Here is a 20,992-nt window from a genome sequence, read left to right as displayed (position 1 = left end):
TAGTTGTGTGTCTTGTTGCATTTTTTTGTTATGTCTGGCAAACCAATTTTCTCACATGTTGCTAATAAATTACGATTATTCTGATTAATGGTAGTGCACGCGTGTGTGATATATGCAAAATGAATCGCACAGTGACAAATAAAGTGCCATGGACTAAACATAAATGTACAGCTGTCTGTGAGGAAGGGTCAGACCTGGGCCATTGCCTGTCTATTCCCTCCACAGATGCTGCCTGACCCGCTGGCTTCCACCTACTGCCGCTGGGGGGCGCTGCGGGCCGGGAGCGGGGCAACGACTGCACATACGTCGTGTGACGGAACCTGCAGCGCGCAGGCGTCCTGCTGTGGTGCCGGCATTACGCGTGCGGCCTGTGACGGTGCCGGCATCGCGCATGCCTACTGTTGTGGTGCCGTCATCACGCGTGCGTCCTGCGGCGATGCCGGCACTGCGCATGCGGCGTGTGACGGTGCCGGCACTGCGCATGCGGCCTATGGCTGTGCCGGCATTGCGCATGCGGCGTGTGACGGTGCCGGCAAGGTCGGGCTGTCTCGGTCGGTCGGTCGGGCGGGTGTTGACGGACGACCATGGCCGATTACCGCGCCGCGCCGCTCGCCTCCCTGCCCCGCACCCTGGACCCCGCCGAGTACGTGCAGCTGAACGCCGAGCAGCGCCGCGCCCAGGGGGAACGGCTCGCCATCCGCGCCCGCCTCAAGCTGCAGTATCTGCGGCAGCTCAACCAGCCCGACCCCGCACACCTCATAGTGAGTGAGTGAGTGAGTGAGGGCCGCCCGCCGGAGGGAGGGAGGGAGGGGCGCGGGTCACAGGCAGGGTCACCAGGTGGAGGGGTCACTGGGCAAAGGGGTCATGGGGTCATTGTCCGGTGCCCACCTAATGGTGAATGACCGGTCACTGAAGCCTCGGACACCACTGTCGTATCCGCCCCCACCATCACCCACCCCTGGCAGCGCGTTCCAGGCACCCACCACCCACTATGTCTGAAGAAGGGTCTCGAAATGTCACCCATTCCTTGTCTCCAGAGATGCTGCCTGACCAGCTGAGTTACTTTGAGCATTTTATATGTATTGTGTAAACCAGCATCTGCAGTTCCTTCCTACACATTTTATCTCCTTTAAACTTTGCCCCTCTCTCCTTAAAGCTCGGCCCTCTAGTCTTTGACATTTCTATATTGGAACAAGGTTCTGACTATCTACCCTGCCTGAAGAACAGCCCCGATACAATACAATACAATTCAATTTATGGCTGTGCCGGCATTAAACACTACGTGCCACCTCTTGCACTATCATGCACTTAGAGTTGTATAATAGAGCTGTACAGCCCTTTGGCAAACCTTGTCCATGCTGACCTTTTCTAATTATGCTTTTGCACTAATGTCTTGTTTTTTTTTTTTACACATTTCACTGTCATGTATATCGAGTTTTGTTGCGTGCTAACTAGTCAGCGGAAAGACAATACATGATTACAATCGAGCCATCGATTGAGTGATCCATGATGGTGCCTAAGCCATACAACTCTTTGTGTGCTAGTCACACCTCACTATACTTGTGCAGATGACAGTAGACTTGAATCCAAGCACATTTCCCAGTGTAGGGGGTGTGAGCTGGAACGCTCTCTCTTGCTGTCAAAATACGAGGGTGTCACAGTGCGGAGGGGTCGCAGGTAGTCAACCAGAGAGGCATGGAAAAAGAACTGGATCAGAGGGAAAGAGCGGGGGCATGTGACTGGTTGGGAAAGCGACCAGAATGGACTGAAGAGTCTCCTATAATGCTGTGATGTTATAACTGAGGCTTGGGTTTTTCTCGTAGCTCCATACTTCATATTGCTGGCATTGCAGCATATCGCCGTTGTTTCATTTTCACCAAATGTGCTGGTGATAACCATTTGTATTTTTGGTCACATATGCCGTGTGAGATCCACTAGAGTCTGAAGAAGGGTCATGATCCGAAACGTTGCCCATCCATGTTCTCCAGAGATGCCGCCTGACCCTCTGAGTTACTCCCAACACTCTGTGTACCTTTGAATAAGATCCACAATCCAGGCCGCACAATATTGGTGGGTGCATGCGAGTAGAATTCTGAAAATTTGGCGGGAAAACTTATTGTTTCCTAAGCTTGTCTTAATGGACAGCTGTCCTGGAAAAAAACAAATGATCAAAATACAAGCACAATTCGCAGGGTGTTAGCCCTAGTGAAATTCTTTCCCCTCTTTGCTGTGCTTAGCAGAGGCCAGAATCACTGAAGGTTAGCACATGGGCAACAGAGTGGCGCTACAGGCAGAGCCGCTGCCTCACAGTGGAGAGACCCGGGTGATCCTGACTTTGGGTGCTATCTGTGTGTGCAATTTTCACATTTGCTCTGTGACTGCATGGGTTTCCTCCGGGTGCTCTGCATTGCTCCCACATCCCAAGGACACATGGGTGGCTGGGTTAATTGGTCTGTAAATAGTCCTTAGTGTGCAGGAGTGGATGAGAAAGTGGGATGACATAGAACTAGTGTGAACAATGGTCAACGTTGGTAGACAAGATTGCTGGAGGAACTCAGCGGGTGAGGCAGCATCTATGGAGAGAAGGAAGAGGCGACGTATTGGGTCGAGAATCTTCTTCAGACTGATGTCGTGGGGGGGGCGGGAAAAAAAGGAAGGGGCGGAGACAGTGGGCTTGTGGGAGAGCTGGGAAGGGGGAGAGGAAGGAGGGAGAAAGCAAGGACTACCTGAAATTGGAGGTCAATGTTCTATGGGTAGAAGTAAACTACCCAAGTGAAATATGTGCTGTTCCTCCAATTTACACTGGGCCTCACTCTGGCAATGGAGGAGGCCCAGGGCATAAACGTCAGATTTGGAATGGGAGGGGGAGTTGAAGTGCTGAGCCACCGGGAGATCAGGTTGGTTAATGCGAACTGAGCGGAGGTGTTGGGCGAAGCGATCGGCAAACCTGCGCTTGGTCTCGCTGATGTAGAGAAGTTGACACCTGGAACAGCGGATGCAGTATATGAGGTTGTAGGAGATACAGGTGAACCCCTGCTTCACATGGAAAGACTGTTTGGGTCCTTGGATGGAATCGAGGGGGGCGGTAAAGCGACAAGTGTAGCATTTTCTGCGCTTGCAAGGGAAAGTACCCGGGGAGGGGGTGGTTTTGGGTGGGAAGGGAAGAATTGATCAGGGAGTTACGGGGCGGAACGGTCGCTGAGGAAAGCAGAAAGGGGAGGACTCGGTGGGCTGAACAGTCTGTATATCCACCAATTTAAAATTGTTGGATATATTTTGTTTAAAAATATAGCTAACAATTTTAAAACAGTTGTAAAGATAGAAGCTGTGTAGTAATTTAATGAAATAAACATTAGCAGCCTATCTAAAAACTATGCACACAATTGCTTGTGATTTGTTTCACTTTGGCAATTGTTTTGTTTATATGCAAAGTAAGAATGTTAAACCTACATTAAGGAACCTGTAGACACGAGGAACAGCAGGTGCTGGTTTACCAACAAAAAACACAAAGTGCTGGAGTAACTCAGCGGGTCAGGCAGCAGCTGTGGAGAATGTTGATAGGAGACATTTCGATTCTGAAATCTAAGGTGTACACTGTTAGAAACTTAAAATACTGGTGTACAATTTGTAAATGCATTCTGATACTTAAAAATGGGCATTCTGTGAAATCTAGTAACTTATATTTTAAACTGTCTAGATCATGTTTTGAGATGTTGTAATTTGGAATGATTTTTAGTTGCTTTTAAGAAAACGACTACATAATTTGTTGTCATATCTGTGTTATACAGGAAGACCCTGCCCTAACTCGCTGGGTTTACGCTCGCACTCTCAACCACATCTATCCCAACTTTCGTCCAAGTCCTAAGACGTCTCTGTTAGGATTTGCCTGCGGTGTCTTGCCACTGTTTTTCTGGTATTACGTCTTCAAAACGGATCGGGTAAGAATCATTGAATAAAGTTGAATTAAAAATGTGACCTGTAGTTCAACATTGGGCATTTTTAAAGCGGAGATTGATAGGTTCCTGATTGGTAAGGTCGTCAAAGGGGAGAAGGGCAGTAGAATGGGGTTGACAAGAGGATCAGATGGCAGAGCAGACTCGACAGGCCGAATGGTCTAATTCTGCTCCAATGTCGTATGAACTTTTGAAGTGATGTATATAGTTTTTTCCTGATTGATAAATAGGTCACCAACAGTGCTCCATGGTTGAACCTCCATCCGTATTATTGTTGGGAAGTGGCGCTGTAGTTATAATAAATGCAGAGTCCTCAGGAGAGAATTTCATTAGGGCAAAACACCCCGTGAATAGTGCTTACATTTTGATCTTTGTTTTTTTTTTTGCCATGACAGCTGTCCATTAATATACGCTGAAGATACACTAGGTTTTTCTACTTAAAAACGTACGTTCTTGTTGTCAGAACGTTAAGTATTGGGCCGTTGGACATTTTGAGGTTTAAAGCCCTGTCCCACGGTACGGGTTCATTCCAAGAGCTCTCCCGAGTTTGCCCTGATTTGAACTCGGAGATTTAGGGTAATGGCCGCTCGTCGGTACTCGGGGCTCTCGTGGACATTTTTCAACACGTTGAAAAATCTTCACAAGTCTTCCCGAGCTTACCTGCCATTAGCGAGTCTTCCCGAGTACCTGCCGTTAGCGTTATGAGTCGCTGAGAGACATCCCCGAGCTCCGACGTACCCGCTACGTTCATTCTCCGTGCTTACCACGAGTTTGATTTTTTTTAAACTCGGGAGAGCTCTTGGAATGAACTCGTACCGTGGGACAGGGCGATAAGAAGCAGTGGAACAGAACTAACTGTGGGTGCCGCTGCAAGTGATGTCGACACGATAGAACTTTATTTATCCCAGGAGGGAAATTGGTGAAGACGAACAATCACAATTCAACTCTTGTTTTACACACAGGGTGGTAGATGCCTGTTGTACCTTCACGGCAAATCAAAATGTAATAACAAGGAACCGCAAATGCTGGTTTATACAAAAAGACACAAAGTGCTGAAGTAGCTCAGTATCTTAGCTGGTCAGGCAGCATCCCTGGAGAACGGGAATAGTTCACATTATAGCAGTAGAATTAGGCCATTTGGCCCATCAAGTCCACTCCACCATTCAATTATGGCTGATCTCTGCCTCCTAATCCCATTTTCCTGCCTTCTCCCCATAATCCTTGACACCTGTGCTAATCAAGAATCAGTCTATCTCTGCCTTAAAAATATCCACTGACTTGGCCTCCGTAGCCCTCTATGGCAATTAGTTCCACAGATTAACTACCCTCTGACGAAAGAAGTTTCTCCTCACCTCCTTTCTAAAAGAACGCCCTTTAATTCTGAGGCTATGACCTCCGGTCCTAGACTCTCCCACCAGTGGAAACATCCTTTCCACATCCACTCTATCCAGGCCTTTCATTATTCTGTGAGTTTCAATGATGTCCCCCCTCAACCTTCTAAACTCCAGCGAGTACATGCCCAGTGCTGTCAAATGCTCATCATATGCTAACCCACTCATTCCTGGAATAATTCTTGTAAACCTGCTCTGGACCCTCTTCAGAGCCTGCACATCTTTCCTCAGATATGGGGCCTAAATTTGCTCACAGTACTCCAAATGTGGCCTAACCAGCGCCTTGTAGAACCTCAGCATCACATCTCTGTTTTTGTATTCCAGTCCTCTTGATATAAATTATATCATTGAATATGTCTTCCTTAGTACTGATTCAGCTTACAAATTAACTTTCTGGGAGTCTTGCACCAGCACTCACAAGACCCTTTGCAGCTCCGATTTCTGGATTCTCTCTCCATTTAGAAAATAATCTATGCCTTTATTCTTATTCTTTTTGCCTTTATTGTTATTACCAAAATGCATGATTCCGCACTTTGCTATACTGGATTTCATCTGCCACTTCGCTGCACATTCTCCTAACCTGTTCAAGTCCTTCTGCAGAGTTCTTGCTCCCTCTACACTGCCAGCCCCTCCACCTATCTTAGCATCATCTGCAAACGTGGCCACAAATCCACTCATCCAAATCATTAATATACAATGTGAAGAGAAGCTGCCCCAGCACCAACCCCTGAGGAACTCCGCAAGAAGGACATTTCGGGTTAGAAACCCTCTTCGGGGAGATGAGTGGAGCAAGTTTTGTACACAGAGGGTGTGTGTCTGGACTGCTGCCAGTGGTGGTGGTGGAGGCAGATACGATGGTGGTGTTTAACAGGCTACTGTGAGATCCATAGATAGGGTAGACAGTCAGAACCATTTTCCCAGGATGGAAAGATCAAATACTAGAGGCCAGAGCTTTAAGGTGAGAGGGGAAAAGTTTAAGGATGTGCGGGGCACGTTTTGTACACAGAGGGTGGGTGAGTGCCTGGAACATGCTGTCAGGGGTGGTGTGAAGGCAGATACGATCAGTCTTTTGGATAGGCACGTGGATTGGAGGGATATGGATCACATGCAGGCAGATAACGTTTGGTCTTGGCATCATGTTTGGCACAGATATTGTGGGCAGAAGGGCCTGCTCTTCAGTACTGTTCGATGTTCCACGTAAGAGTGTTGGGAAAGAGATTCATCTCTCAATAAATTGGTCCAAACGATTGGCGGTGATTCTGTAGCTCCCATTCTCTGTTGATATTGTTTATTACATTTAATCTGTAATACATTTTATCTAAGCGTTTGGTTTCCACTTTCTTTTAAGGATCGTAAAGAAAAACTGATCATGGAAGGAATGGAGCGGCCTTTTAGTTTGTCGTCATGAGCACTTGAAGCAGAGTCGGTGGAGATGACGTATATATACAGTATATTACACAGACCATCATTATCACTAATAAATGTTGCTAATCATCTTTCCGTTTCCTCTGCGTTTCTTGGCAAAATTAATGTAGAAAATGCAGCACAAATTTTTCAATTAGTTTCTCTCCAACTTAGTTACGGCGTGTTTTTTTAAGTTTTACTGTTCATGCAAATATTTTACAGACACCTACTACTACTGAAGTCCCCAGTGAAACAGAAAACAAAATCCATAATACTAAGGATTGATCTCTTTTAGGACTTAAAAATGTCACACTGTCCATGTTCAGTCATGCACAATATGATGGTATTGATTTCCATCCAAACATAGGCTACGATGTCTACTGATCAAATTGTGGCATCAGGGAGAGCCGCTGACTCACACCACCAGAGACCTGCGTTCAATCCTGACCTCGGCTGCTGTCTATGTGGAGTCTGCACGTTCTTCCTGTGACCACGTGGGTTTCCTCCCACATCCCAAAGGAGTGCGGGTTTGTAGGTTAATCGGCCTCAGTAAATTGTCCCTAGTGTGCAGGGAGTGGATGAGAAAGTGGGATAGCATAGAACTAGTGTGAACGGGTGATCGATGGGCAGAAGGGTCTATTTTCATGCTGTACCTCTGAACTAAACAAGGTGAAGCTCTTGTCATGAGCCCACTTATCTGCAAATTATAACTTTATGCCTACTGCTCTGCCTCCAATCCCATGCACTTGCATTTCTGCCAATATCTTGAGCAGGACTTAAAGAATATGGACTTTCTGCAGCCATCAAACACCTTTCTATCCAGCATGCAGCAGCATCAAACTCTGTTGCATGAATCACTCTAGCTGCTCTTCAAAAATCAAAAAGCTGATTAAAATACAAGTGGCTGCAATTACCAAGGTGAAGCAACAAAGAAAATGCATGATATGGTCAGTTAATGCCATTGTCTATTGTAAGATGAGACTCCTTAAATTTAGCTAACAGGGTAAAAAGGTCTCTGCAGACCTGAAATGTATACTTGTTTAAGATCTTGAGGTTTCTGCCAGCAAGTGTATCTGACAACAATAATGTATTATCAATTGTGAATGAGTTCATATTTTTAGTGTGATATCATTGTACAAGTGTTCCCTGTTGGAGGACATGTAGAGTCACACAACGTGGAAACAGGCCCTTCAGTCCAGCTTTACCACGGCACTCAGCAGTAAGCTAGTCCTACCTGCCTGCGTTTGGCCCATATCCCTCTAAATCTTTCCTATCTATGCACCTGTCCAAAAGTTTTTTTAAACATTCAACAACCTTCTCCGGCAGTTCGTTGCATAAACCCATCACCCTTTATTTTAAAAAAAGTTTCCCCCTCAGGTTCCTTTGCAAATCTTTGCTCTTACCTTAAACCTCGGGCAGCAGAGTGACGCAGCGGTAGAGTTGGTGCCTTACAGCACCAGAGACCTGGGATCGATCCTGACTATGGGTGCTGTCTGTATGGAGTTTGTACGTTCACCCTGTGACCGCGTGGGTTTTCTCTGGGTGCTCCTCCCACACTCTAAAGACGTACAGGTTTCTGTACAGAAAGACGTAGGCTTCTGTATATGCTCCCTAGTATGCAGGATAGTGCCAGTGTATGGGGTGATCGCTGATGACGTAGACTCAGTGGGCTGAAGGGCCCGTTTCCACGCTGTATCTCTAAAGCCTAAATGTAAAGTTTAAAGTCCTTGTCCTCTGGTTCTTGATTCCCCCACTCTGGGTAAAAGTCTCTGTGCATTCACCTTATCCATTCCCATCATGATCTTATACACCTCTATTAGATCACCCCTCATCCTCCTATGTCCCAAGGAATAAGGTACTAGCCTACCCAACACGACTGCTTATATAGACAATGTAGAAATCAATGGGGGTGGAAGGTTGAGATTTTATTTCCTTGTATTGACATGTGCATCAGCAGTGATTTACAATGTTAGCAAAGGTTCAGAATGAACATTATTGTAATAATCACATCCCAGAGTCATGCACAGGTCACTTCTAGTCAACTCATTCATATTTTGATTCAAAAGCAATTATGTACATTGATTTAGAAACCTTGACACAAGTTTACTAGTTGCGAAGACAAGGAACGTGGGCGTGCTGGTGCAGAGACCATGGTGTCAATAAATCCTTTTCTCATAAAGGTTGGCATTGCATCCACATTTATCTCTTCAAATAATGGGCTACTCTGGCTTGAAACTCCATCCATAATTTTGTGTTGACTTTAATTTTGACAGTTCAAATAAAAACAATGCAACGTATTGGGACTGTTATCATCAAGAAAGTAGTCTGCACAACTGTGTGAGTAAATAAGTCAATTAATTTTATTATTTGATTGGACACAGTGAACCATTTCAACTCTCTATATGTTTACAATTGGGTTTTTTAAATCACTGCAGCAGTCATTTCAGTAGAAGTGAAAATCATTTTTCAGTGGGAACTAATAATCTGTCCACCTGGTATCGTTTTCCCAATGGCCACAGTTTGACCTGAAATTGCAGAATAAATATCAGTGAGAACATCAATTAGGATTGTAAATCCAACCATTATTCTACAGTGAAATTGTTCTTGAATGCAGTAACCAAGCTTGCTTTAATTTATTGTCACGTGTACCGAGGTAGTGAAAAGCTTTTATTGCGTGCTAACCAGTCAGGGGAAAGGCTATACATGATGACGAGCGAGCCATTCACAGTGTACAGATACAGGATAAAGGGAATAACGTTTAGTGCAAGATAAAGTCAATAGAGCAAAATAAAATCCAATAAGGTCTGATTTAAGATAGTCCGACAGTCTGCAATGAGGTAGATGGTAGGTCAGGACCATTCTCGAGTTGGTGATAGAATGGTACAGTTGCCTGACAACAGGGAAGCCACTGTCCCCAAATCTGGAGGCATGCATTTTCACACTTCTGTACCTCTTGCCTGATGGGAGAAAAGGGAGTGACCGGGGTGTAACTGGTCCTTGTTTATGCTGCTGGCCTTGCCGAGTCAGCGTAAAGTGAAGATGGAGAGGAGAGAAGAGGGAGTGTCCGGGGTGAGACTGGTCCTTGATTATGCCTTGCTGAGGCAGTGAGGCTGTACTTGCCTTTTGCTGACATTCATTGCCAAACCAGCTGCAGACTCACCAGTTCATAGCTGAGGTAGATAGGATAGTGGCATTTAGGAGGCTTTAGAATAGGCTCATTGATATGGAGGGATATGGATTATGCACAGCTAGATAAGAGACGGTCTTGGTGCATGTTCGGCACAGACATTGTGGGCCGAAGGGCCTGTTCTTGTGCTAAGTTGTAAGTCAATGTTGGCCGCTGCTCAGTGGTACACGAGCCACGTCCAGAATATCTCGCTGGGCTCCATTTATTTCTCATGATGTGGCCAAACTCAAAAACAAACTTAAACTTCCCTTAGTTTGTTTTGCTACTTAAAACTAAGGCAGGGTATAAAGACAGGCACTTCGAAACAGTTAAAAGGGCCTTGGATAGCACAAGCTGTAAATCGCCATCAGTCCCTATAGACCAGGTCCATGGGATGTCCTGTCTTTGGCCCAGTCACTGCCTGAGGTCGACGGTGTGTGGGAGATTTAGAGCTGTGTGGTTGCAAGAGGGATGTGTAACATTGGGACCAGGTCTGGGCTGTTGGATGGTGAGTCGCCCATTCGAGCTGTCCCAGACAGGCACCCACTCCAACACTTGGCTTTGTGGACCGATCTCCCTAAATTAGCCTCATAACATTTTACCACTGGTAGATGTATTTCAGTCCAGCTTACATTGATGAAGAATTGTCTTTTTGTCATGTCTGCTTTGGAGTTGGTATTAAATAAGTTGATTAAAAATGTGGCGGAAGAAATCACAGATGCTAGTTTATACCAAAGATAGGCACAAACCGCTGGAGTAACTCAGCGGGTCAGGCAGCAACTCTGGAGAAAAGTGAGAGAAGGAATGTGACATTTCAGGTGTCTGAAGGAAGGGTTGTCTGAAGGAAGGGTTGTCTGAAGGAAGGGTTCTGACCCAAAATGCCATCTATTCCTTTTCTCCAGCATTTTGCCCCTATCCTCAAGTAAGTTGATGACAGGTAGTTGTGTACAGCGTAAGACTAATCATAATCTGGAACCACAAGGAACTGCAGATGTTGGCTTACTAAAATAGGCACAATGTGCTGGAATAACTCAGCGGGTCAGGCAGCACCTCTGGAGAACATGGATAGGTGACTCTTAGAGACTGAAGGACTCCTGACTTGAAACATGACCTATCCATGTTCTCCAGAGATGCTGCCTGACCTGCTGAGTTACTCCAGCACTTTGTGTCTTTGATCATAATGTGGCATCTGCCTCCAGGTGGAGCCTAGTTGTGGAGTGTGAAGATGCTGCTGGCGGTTAGAACAAAGTTAGGTGTAGGGACCCATCTCTTCAATCAAATTTCTGTTTCTCCCATTTCTACATCCCATTTTCCTCCCTTCTCTCCATAACCCTTAAACTCTTTACGTTCATATGTTTATATACCCCACTTTTAACATTTCAGTTGATCCTATTTAAATGGGTACGGCACGGTGTCACAGTGGTAGAGTTGCTGCTTTATAGCGCCAGAGACACGGTTCAATCCTGACTATGGAGTTCTGTAGGAAGTTTGTACGTTCTCCCCATGACCTGCGTGGGTTTTCCCCGGGTGTTCCGGTTTCCTCCCACACTCCAAAGACGTCTCTAGCACTGTAAGGTTTGTAGGTTAATTGGCTTTGGTAAAGATTGTAAATTGTCCCTAGTGTGTAAGGTAGTGCTAGTGTACGGGGTGATCGATGGTCAGCGTAGACTTGGTGGGCCTGTTTCCGCGCTGCATCTTTAAATTACAACTAAAAGTAGGTGTGCTGGCTCATCTCACCCTATTGCACCAGAGGTTCACTTGTGGCTGGGTTTAGCGTTGGCATTGAAATGGCTCTTCAGTGGCTGCCAACAGGTGGAATAGCTTTTGTCCAGGCAGTTACACTTCTCCAGACCCCATCTGGTGACACTCATGTTGAAAGAGGACTCAAACATAAATGCCTGTCCAGTTAAACAGAATACACAACAACTCAATGTTGGATTATCTTCACAACACAGGGTTCAATGAACTTTGAATCAAAATGAGAAATTATAACAATCATAGAGTCATAGAGTGATACAGTATGGAAACAGGCCCTTCGGCCCAACATGCCTACACCGGCCAACATGTCCCAGTTACACTAGTCCCATCTGCCTGCATTTGGCCCATATCCCTCCAAACCTGTCCTATCCATGTACCTGTCTAACTGTTTCTTAAATGTTGGGATAGTCCCAGCCTCAACTACCTCCTCTGGCAGCTCGTTCCATACACCTGTGTGAAAAAGTTACCCCTCAGATTCCTATTAAATCTTTTCCCCTTCACCTTAAACCAATGTCCTCTGGTCTTCGATTCCCCTACTCTGCGTCTACCTGATCTATACCGCTCATGATTTTATACACTTCTATAAGCTCACCCCTCCTCCTGCGCTCTATGGAATAGAGTCCCAGCCTACTCCACCTCTCCCTATAGCTCAAACCCTAGACACATCCTCGTAAATCTTCCCTGTGCTCTTTCCAGCTTGACAGCGTCTTTCCTATAACACGGTGCCCGGAACTGAACACAAAGAACTGAACACCTGAGAGAGTTACATGTCCCACCATATCATCCAATGATATTTATCACAACACAAAGTGCTGGATGAACTCACAATACTCCCAACAATCTGTATACATTTCATGATGCTATTGATTGGGACGGTATCCTGGCCACAATAAGCAGTATGTTAGTTCAACTTGGTGACGCGCTGAAATATCAAAGCAAACATGCATGAGCAAATTTGTTAAGAGTGGCACTAGTCCAATATTCCCACTTCGTCAACATGGACAAGCGGGCCGAAGGGCCTGTTTCTGTGTTGTACAGCTCGATGACACGATGCAACATTTAGCATTTTAAAGCGCTTTTTGCCCAATTTATGTCAACTTATTATCGGTGAATGAAACTTGGGTTTCAATGTTCGATTTGTCAGAGCTTCTTTATATTGGACTTCCACTGAATGACATTATACAGAGGATTTTGAGGGGCTGTCCCACTTGGGTGACATAATTGGCGAGTTTAGAAGAGTTTGAAAAAATGACATGTTGAAGACTTCCTTCGACTATGTTGAAGACTAGCTTCGGCAAGCTACGACTAACGTCGGGAAAATTGGACAACGAATAGTGGAGAGTGAAGACGACCTTTTTTTACTCGCGGGCATTTTTTAATATGTTGAAAAAACCGCCGTGACCTAGCTGAGGCCTCGAGTACACGGAGACCACTCTCGAGCATGAAGGAGAGTTACGAAGACCTCCTACAACTTCGTGTCGACCATGCTGCGAGTACGAGTCGAGCGCAAACTCGCCAGAACTCGTGGATTAGGTCGCCCAAGTGGGACAAGCCCTATATAGCTATCATCCCTGATAGAATGTAGCCACTTTGTACTAGCATCACTTTCTAGTGTGAATGCCTTTTTAATCAAACATTCATCATGGGTACAGCTACTCGACTGCACTCATTAGAAAGTTATGCCTACAATTGCCACAATATGGAACTAAGAGAATGATATTTGTCTGGCATATCATCTTGACAGTATCATGGGTGATATTAATAATGCCTGTGATTGAACGAGTAATCTTTGCTATTCAGTAACATTCAAGTATTTTAGCAGTGATCACACAATAGGGACTTGCCTGCCGGGCATTTTCATGTCATGTTTATGTCATAAGAGCAGAATTAGGCCATTTGGCCCAAGTTTACTCCGTCATTCAATCGTGGCTGATCTATCTTTCCATTCTCAACCCCATTCTCCTGCCTGGATTGTAGAAAACCAGAACACCGCAGATTTCAGAAACATGAAACATAGAAAATCGGTGCAAGGGAGTAGGCCATTTGGCCCTTCAATTACGGCAGTATGAAATACTCAGCCTCTATGGGTAGAGAGGTAGAGTTAACATTTCAGGTTGATAACCTTTCATCAATATTACCAAAGAATTATCTGCTACGAACCCTCCTTAAATATTGCCCAATTTGCCAAGTATCTTTAGCTCTTTGTTTTTATCGCCAGGTTGTAGAAGATGAAAAAGATAGTAAAATCAAATATTAAAATCAAATGGTGCCAGGGAATGGTGCTCCGTAGTGGAGAGGCTCCCAGCACCAAGATTCATTTCACTTAACAGCATTGTCCTTGCAGTATTTGCACAAGCGGGGTCTTCTGTGTCTAGATTTCCTTCAGAATCGTTACTTATGAAACGGAAAATACAAAGCTTTGAAGAGGCTGTCAGTACGCGATGAACAATGGGATTCATTGCGTACATTAAATGATGTCTCTGGGAGCTCGGGTATCAGAAACATGAGTGCAAACATCGTGGCACTAAAGAAACCCCGATGGGCTGCGAGTTGCTGCCGTACCCTGGCAGAGGGCCTGGCTTGTCCGTTGGGGAACTGCAGCCTCGTCCAAGGCTCATCCCCGAAGACCGGGAACCAGAAGGTGGACAACAACGGACGCTGGACGCAGGACCGAGTAAGGAGAAGGTGAGGAGAACCGGGGGTATTGCCTACCATGCCCTCAAGGTGGGGTGCAGGAGGCAGGCCCTGGGGCACAAGAGGTGAAGTTGGCCAGGCGAGGAGAGGGGTCGCAGAACAGTTCACTGTACATTCAGATGGAGGCAACGGCTGTAACAGGCCTTTATGGCCAGCTGCAGCTGCCATTGTGAAAATGCCCCAAAACCTGGCAATTCTTGCATACAGTCTCAGTGGCGTTGCCAACTGTCCCGTATTAGCTGGGACATCCCGTATATTGGGCTAAATTGGTTTGTCCCGTATGGGACCGCCCTTGTCCCGTATTTGACTGCTACTACTCGGGTCAAGGGGACTGTCGGGTCGGAGCGGCACGTCCGGCCCCGCCTCACCCGTCCCGACGTAGTGCAGCCCATGGAGTGCAGCAGCAGTGCCTCGCCCGTGGCCCCGTCGGTCGGCAGCCCGGCCAGCTTTCGGACCTTCGCTTACCGTTGACACCACCACCCCTCCCCGTGGCCAATCATCGGTTCATGTGTTGGATGGGGCGCCAGACTTGGCACGCGACATTGCGCCCGGGCCAAAACTCCTCAGCTGACCCGCCGGCTGGGCTCTGTGTGCAGTCCAGCACCCGGGCCAACTCATCATTCACCCAGCCACGGCCGAGTCGGTCAACGAATTGCCGTCAGGAACTTATCCTGTATTTTGACCTTTTGTCCCTTATTTGGGAGTGAGAAAGTTGGCAACCCCAGGTATTAGTGGGCTGATCCTATGCATCCGGTGCTTAATCAGGAATTGTCCTTACATGTGGCAATAATCTTATTGATCTGTATGCAAAGAAAGAATCTCATGTGATAATAAAGAACTGACGATGCCAGCCAAAATCAACCTGTATCTGACCAACCTCTCCTCGTAGCTAATCCCCTCTAATCCAGGCAACATTCTGGTAAAGTTTAATAATGAAGATGATGCTTTAGACAATGAATTGTTAGGGTGTGTGTTGCATTGACAGCACGACCCAGTGCCTCTGCCACTCACCATAGTTCCACCGGCCACTCGCTCCGGTTTGAGTGCTGCCGAGCTCGCTTTCTCAAAGCACTCCGCATCCGGTCCATGGGGAGTCATGACACTGTGTAGACTCCCTCCCCCAGGCAGGAAGCCCTCCTCCTTCGCCTCATAGTGGCCCTTAATAAGTCCCATAAACTCACTCATACAGTTACCTGGACAGCAAAGAGACAAAGCATTAAAACACACACAATTGCAAATCATCCCTGTTCCAATCAGCTGGAAAGGGTATAGAGAAGATTTATGAAGGTGTGAGCTATAGGGAGAGGTTATGTAGGCTGGGTCTCTATTCCTTGGAGTGCAGGAGGATGAGGGGAGATCTTACAGAGGTGTATAAAATCATGAGAGGAATAGATCGGGTAGATACACAGAGACTTGCTCGAGGACCAGAGGACATAGGTTTAAGGTGAAGGGGGAAAGATTTAATAGGAATCTGAGGGGTAACTTTTTCACACTAAGCGTGGTGGGTGTATGGAACAAGCTGCCAGAGGAGGTAGTTGAGGCTGGGACTATCCCAGCGTTTAAGAAACAGTTAGACAGGTACATGGATAGGACAGGTTTGGAAGGATATGGGCCAAACGCAGGCAAGTGGGACTATAGCTTGGACATGTTGGCTGGTGTGGGCAAGTTGGGCTGAAAGGCCTGTTTCCACACTGTGTCACTGTGTGACAATTCCCTTTTTAACTCCATAACCAACAGACCAATGTCTGTCTGAACAGACTGGATGTAAGAAAATATTACAGCACAGAAAAGGGCCATCTAAGCTTTAGTTCAGTTTATTGTCACGTTTACTAAGGCACAGTGAAAAGCTTTTTGTTGGATGCTATCAGAGTTTGTCAGGGGCTATCTAGTCCCACCTGCCCGCGTTTGGTCCATATCCCTCTAAACCCTTCCAATCTCAACCGTCTTTTAAATGCTGTTATAGTACCTGCCGCAAATACCTCCTCTGGCAGCTCGTTCCATATACCCACCACATTAGAAACGTAGAAAATAGGTGCAGAAAGAGGCCATTTGGCCCTTTGAGCCAGCACCGCCATTCATTGTGATCATGGCTGATCGTCCACAATCAGTAACCCGTGCCTGCCTAATCCCCATATCCCTTGATTCCACTAGTCACTAGAGCTCTATCTAGCTCTCTTTTAAATTCATCCAGTGATTTGGCCTCCACTGCCCTCTGTGGCAGAGAATTCCACAAATTCACAACTTTCTGGGTGAAAACGTTTTTTCTCATCGCAGTTTAAAATGGCCTCCCCTTTATTCTAAGACTGTGGCCCCTGGTTCTGGACTCCCCCAACATTGGGAACATTTTTCCTGCATCCAGTCCTTTTATTATTTTATATGTTTCTATAAGATACCCTCTCATCCTTCTAAATTCCAGTGAATACAAGCCCAGTCTTTCCAATCTTGCCTCATATGACAGTCCCGCCATCCTGGGGATTAACCTAATAAACCACGCTGCACTGCCTCAATAGCAAGGATGCCCTTCCTCAAATTAGGCAAAAAATTACTCCTCATGTTCCTATTAAATCTTTCCCCTCTCACCTTAAATGTAAGTCCTCTAGTTCTCGATTCCCCTCCCCTGGGTAAAATTCAAAATGCACTAACAAAACTGGTTAATAAGATTGGATTACTACATTACATCATCAAAGATTGCTGACCTCTTATTGAATTGTTAGTAAGAGTTATAAAATGCAAATTACCTTCAGAAGACACTAGGGAATGTTGGAGGAGTTCTGTTGTACAGAGGGTTATCAGGGCATGAGATTCTTCAATACAAATAACTATAACATTGTTCTAGGTCAGTTAATCATATCTTCATGAATTGCATAACCCAAAGGTCATACATTCTTATATATTGTACCACAGAAATAAAACAATGCTTGTTTTTAAAATAATCAAACAACATCCAGTTTTTTAACTGGATGATAACAACCAGTTATCTAAAAACCTAAATAGACTGCAGACTAGATATAAGTATGGTACATATGTAAAAGGAACAGGAGTACATTATGTGGCCCCTTGGGGCTCAGTAAGATCATAACTGATCTGAAATTGTTCATGGAAGCTCAAGGCACTACAGATTCTGGAATTGTGAGTAAAACACAAAGTGCTGGAAGATCTCAGCAGATCAGGCAGCATCTGTGGAGGGAATGGACAGACGATGTTTCGTGTCGGGGCCCTTCTTCGGTCTGATCTTGTTCATACCCGTTCCTCATCCAGGTATCTCCCCAATATACCAAAAATCTCTGAAGAAAGATCCCGACCTGAGACGTGGTCCATCCATTCCCTCCACAGATGCTGCCTGACCCGCTGAGTTCTGCCAGCATTTTGTGTTCTACTCAAGATTCCAACTTCTGCAGTCTTTTGTCTGCCAATAAATCCTTCTTGGCCTTAAATATTCTCCATGATTCAACCTCAGTAGCATTCTGGGCTACAGAATTTGAAAGATTCATGACCCTGAGAGATGATGTTCCTCTTATCTCCATATCAAATGGATAATCCCCCCTTTGAGATTCAGGTTTGGATTCCCAGACAGAAGCAAACATTCTCCCAGTGTCTTCCTTAAGCCCCTGTCACACGATGCGAGTTCACCCAAGAGCTCTCCCGAGTTTAAAAAAAAATCTAACTCGTGGTACTTCATCACGAGTATTTTTTGACTCGTGGAAATTTTTCACACTGTTGAAAAAACGTCACGAGTTTCCGCATTTTCCCGAGTACCTGCCGTTAACATTACGCGCCGCTACTAGACATCCACGAGCTCCGACGTACCTGCTACGTACATTCTACGTACTTACCACAAGTTTGATTTTTTTTTAAACTCGGGAGAGCTCTTGGGTAAACTCGCATCGTGGGACAGGGCCTTAAGGAATAACGCTTGGATCTTACATCTCAATACGATCACCTTCCACTCTTCTAAGCTCCATTCTGCTCAGGGGCAATGGAGACAAGGAACTGCAGATACTGGTTCACAAAAAAAGATACAAAGTGCTGGAGGAACTCAGCGAGAGAGGCAGCATCTCTGGAGAACATGGATGGGTGACATTTCAGATCAGGACCCCAACCTTAACCCCAAAAATCAATCAAATGGCCGTTTTTAGACTGCTTCCAATACAAACATATCCTATAATCAAGGAGACCAAAACTATCTCCACTGCTTCCTTTTTATACACATGTAGAAACTTATAATCCCAATTCTCTCCCTTCAGTTGTGTTTCATTATCCTTTTTTACCCATTATCTTCTGCCTACCAGTTACGTTTGCAATGTCGTATGCAACATTTTCTTCAAAATTCATGATCATCCTTCTGCTCCTTGGTTAGCACTGGTTGAATAATTCTTCTCATATTTCTTATATCTCAGTGGAATAAATCTTTGTTGAGAATTATGAAATATCTCTTTAAATATTTACCATCTTGCCTTTTTATCCATTGGCCAACTCTGCCTTCATATTCCTGTAATATCCTTCATTTATATTTAAGCTTCTGGTTTCCACTACCTGGATTTATTTCAGAAAAAGACAGAAAGTGCTGGAGTGACTCAGTGGGTCAGGCAGCACCTGCAGAGAACATGGATAGGTGACGTTTTGGATCGGGACCCATCTTCAGATTGGTTACTCCAGCACTTTGCGTCTTTTTTTGTAAACCAGCACCTGCAGTTCCTTGTATCCCTCTCTCTCTCTCATGCCTTGTTGCTCCTGTTCACAATACCATTTTGTTTTTCTGTACGGTGTTAACAAGAAGCAGAGTTAGATATGTGCCTTACGGTGGTAGTAAGGAGGTCGGAAAGTGTGTTCAGATACTCCCCAGCGCGGTGGAAAGATGACAAAGTCTGCAACAGCCACACCTGGGCGGGTCGATTTAGCCGTCAGCACGGTGAATATTGATGGATCCTGGAAACACATTTGTCTTCAGTTGCCTGATAACAGCTGGGAAAAAACTGTCTCTTTCAAATCTCTATTCCAATAGCACCATTTACTTTATCTTGCACTAAATGTTATTCACCTTATCGCCTTTATTATGTATGTGTACACTGTGAATGGCTCGATTATGTATAGTCTTTCTACTGACTGGTTAAGGGCCTGTCCCACTTTCACGACCTAATCCACGACCTCTGCCGAGTTTGCCCATTGATTCATACTCGCAGCATGGTCGTCACGAGGTCGTATCAGGTCGTGATGCTAGTCGTAGGTAATCGTGGCATCAAGCAGGTCGGGGCGTTTTATCTAGCCATAAAAAATGTCCTTGAGTAAAAAAGGTTGTGAATTAGGTTATGAAAGTGGGACAGGCCCTATAGCACGCAACAAAAGCTTTACACTGTACCGCAGCGTACGTGACAATAAACTAAACTCAACTCAGAACAGTACACCAGAGGAACAGACAGTTCCTCGCTCCACTATGTCTGTGCCCAACATTTTGTCAAGACTAACCTTTATCTGTTTGCACATGATCCATATCCCTCCATGTCCCCTCTGTCCTCCTAAAGGACGTCATTACAACAGCTGGTCCCAGCATCCTCGCCATCTTCAACAGCTCTCTGGCCACTGGCACTGTGCCTACCTGCTTCAAGCATGCGGTGGTCCAGCCACTCCTGAAAATACCTAACCTCAACCCCACCTTGCCAGGCAACTACAGACCCATTTCTAAACTGCCTTTCCTCTCAAAAGCCCTTGAAAAGGTAATTTTAAGTCAACTTATACCTTACCTTCACCAAAACACTATCTTGGAAACTTTCCAATCAGGTTTCAGGGCTCACCATAGCACAGAGTCTGCCTTGCTGAAGGTACACAATGACCTACTGCTCACCGTTGACTCCGGCGACTGCAATCCTGCTCCTTCTTGACCTCAGTGCAGCATTTGATACTGTCGACCACACCATCCTAATTGACCATCTCCGGTACAGGGTTGGTATTGATGGCACTGCCCTGAGCTGGTTCATCTCCTACCTCAAAGGTAGGAGTTTCTCGACTAACATAGGCAATTCATTCTCCTCCCCAGCTAATCTCTGCTGTGGGGTTCCACAAGGTTCCATCCTTGGCCCCATTCTCTTCTCCCTGTATATGCTCCCCTTAGGCCAAGTCATTGAAAGGCACGGCATTTCCTTCCATTGCTACGCAGACGATACCCAACTCTATCTCCCCCTGAAGGCCAAAAACCAATCTAATCTGTTTAACCTTACCCACTGCCTCGAGGATATAAAGTGTTGGATGGCCCAGAACTTCCTCCAACTAAACAAGAGTAAGTCTGAGGTCATCCTTCTCGGCCCCTCGGACTCAATCAAAATGATAGCAGGCAGCCTTGGAAGCCTTACCACACTACTCAAACCTCACGTCAAAAACCTTGGCGTGATATTTGACTCAGCACTGAAATTTGACCAACAAGTCAATGCCGTGGTAAAAGCTAGCTTCTTTCAGCTTCGGATGATAGCTAAAATAAAACAATTCCTCCAGTTTGATGACCTGGAAAAGATCATCCACACATTCATCTCCTCCCGCCTAGATTACTGCAACTCCCTTTACACTGGCATCAGCCAATCATCCTTGTCCCGCCTGCAACTGGTCCAAAACACCGCAGCGAGACTCCTGATGGGCAC

General features: G+C 45.7%; 2 protein-coding genes across 3 annotated transcripts in view; one reads left to right on the top strand and one right to left on the bottom strand.

The window, feature by feature from the left end:
* The first annotated feature begins 509 nt into the window (after positions 1-509).
* ndufb4 (NADH:ubiquinone oxidoreductase subunit B4) lies at positions 510-6,840 on the top strand. The gene is made up of 3 exons (XM_033033433.1): positions 510-761; positions 3,789-3,938; positions 6,693-6,840. Exons 1-3 carry the CDS (start codon positions 585-587, stop codon positions 6,750-6,752), a joined length of 387 nt encoding a protein of 128 aa, XP_032889324.1. The 5' UTR covers positions 510-584; the 3' UTR covers positions 6,753-6,840.
* Positions 6,841-9,086: 2,246 nt separating this feature from the next.
* The window catches only part of hgd (homogentisate 1,2-dioxygenase), a 36,463-nt gene continuing 24,557 nt past the window's right edge, over positions 9,087-20,992 (bottom strand). Inside the window, exons 12-15 of one of the 2 annotated variants that reach the window (XM_033033432.1) lie at positions 19,166-19,292; positions 15,378-15,559; positions 11,651-11,812; positions 9,087-9,277 (exon numbers count right to left, since the gene is read on the bottom strand). In XM_033033432.1, the coding sequence (XP_032889323.1) occupies positions 11,669-11,812; positions 15,378-15,559; positions 19,166-19,292 (453 nt within the window). In that variant the 3' untranslated portion in view covers positions 9,087-9,277; positions 11,651-11,668. The remainder of the gene's footprint in view (positions 9,278-11,650; positions 11,813-15,377; positions 15,560-19,165; positions 19,293-20,992) is intronic. The other variant, XM_033033431.1, reaches the window with a different exon arrangement.

The sequence above is a fragment of the Amblyraja radiata genome, chromosome 14, assembly GCF_010909765.2.
Source record: "Amblyraja radiata isolate CabotCenter1 chromosome 14, sAmbRad1.1.pri, whole genome shotgun sequence".
NCBI classification, from domain to species: Eukaryota; Metazoa; Chordata; class Chondrichthyes; order Rajiformes; family Rajidae; genus Amblyraja; species Amblyraja radiata.
Note: the sequence above shows the minus strand (reverse complement) of the source record. Positions and strands in the feature narration are given on the sequence as shown.

Bases quoted from the DNA above. Each gene is read 5' to 3' on its own strand.
- ndufb4 (XM_033033433.1), top strand. From the start codon at position 585: ATGGCCGATTACCGCGCCGCGCCGCTCGCCTCCCTGCCCCGCACCCTG. The intron at 762-3,788 runs GTGAGTGAGTGA...TGTGTTATACAG, and splicing joins CCGACCCCGCACACCTCATA to GAAGACCCTGCCCTAACTCG. The intron at 3,939-6,692 runs GTAAGAATCATT...CTTTCTTTTAAG, and splicing joins ACGTCTTCAAAACGGATCGG to GATCGTAAAGAAAAACTGAT.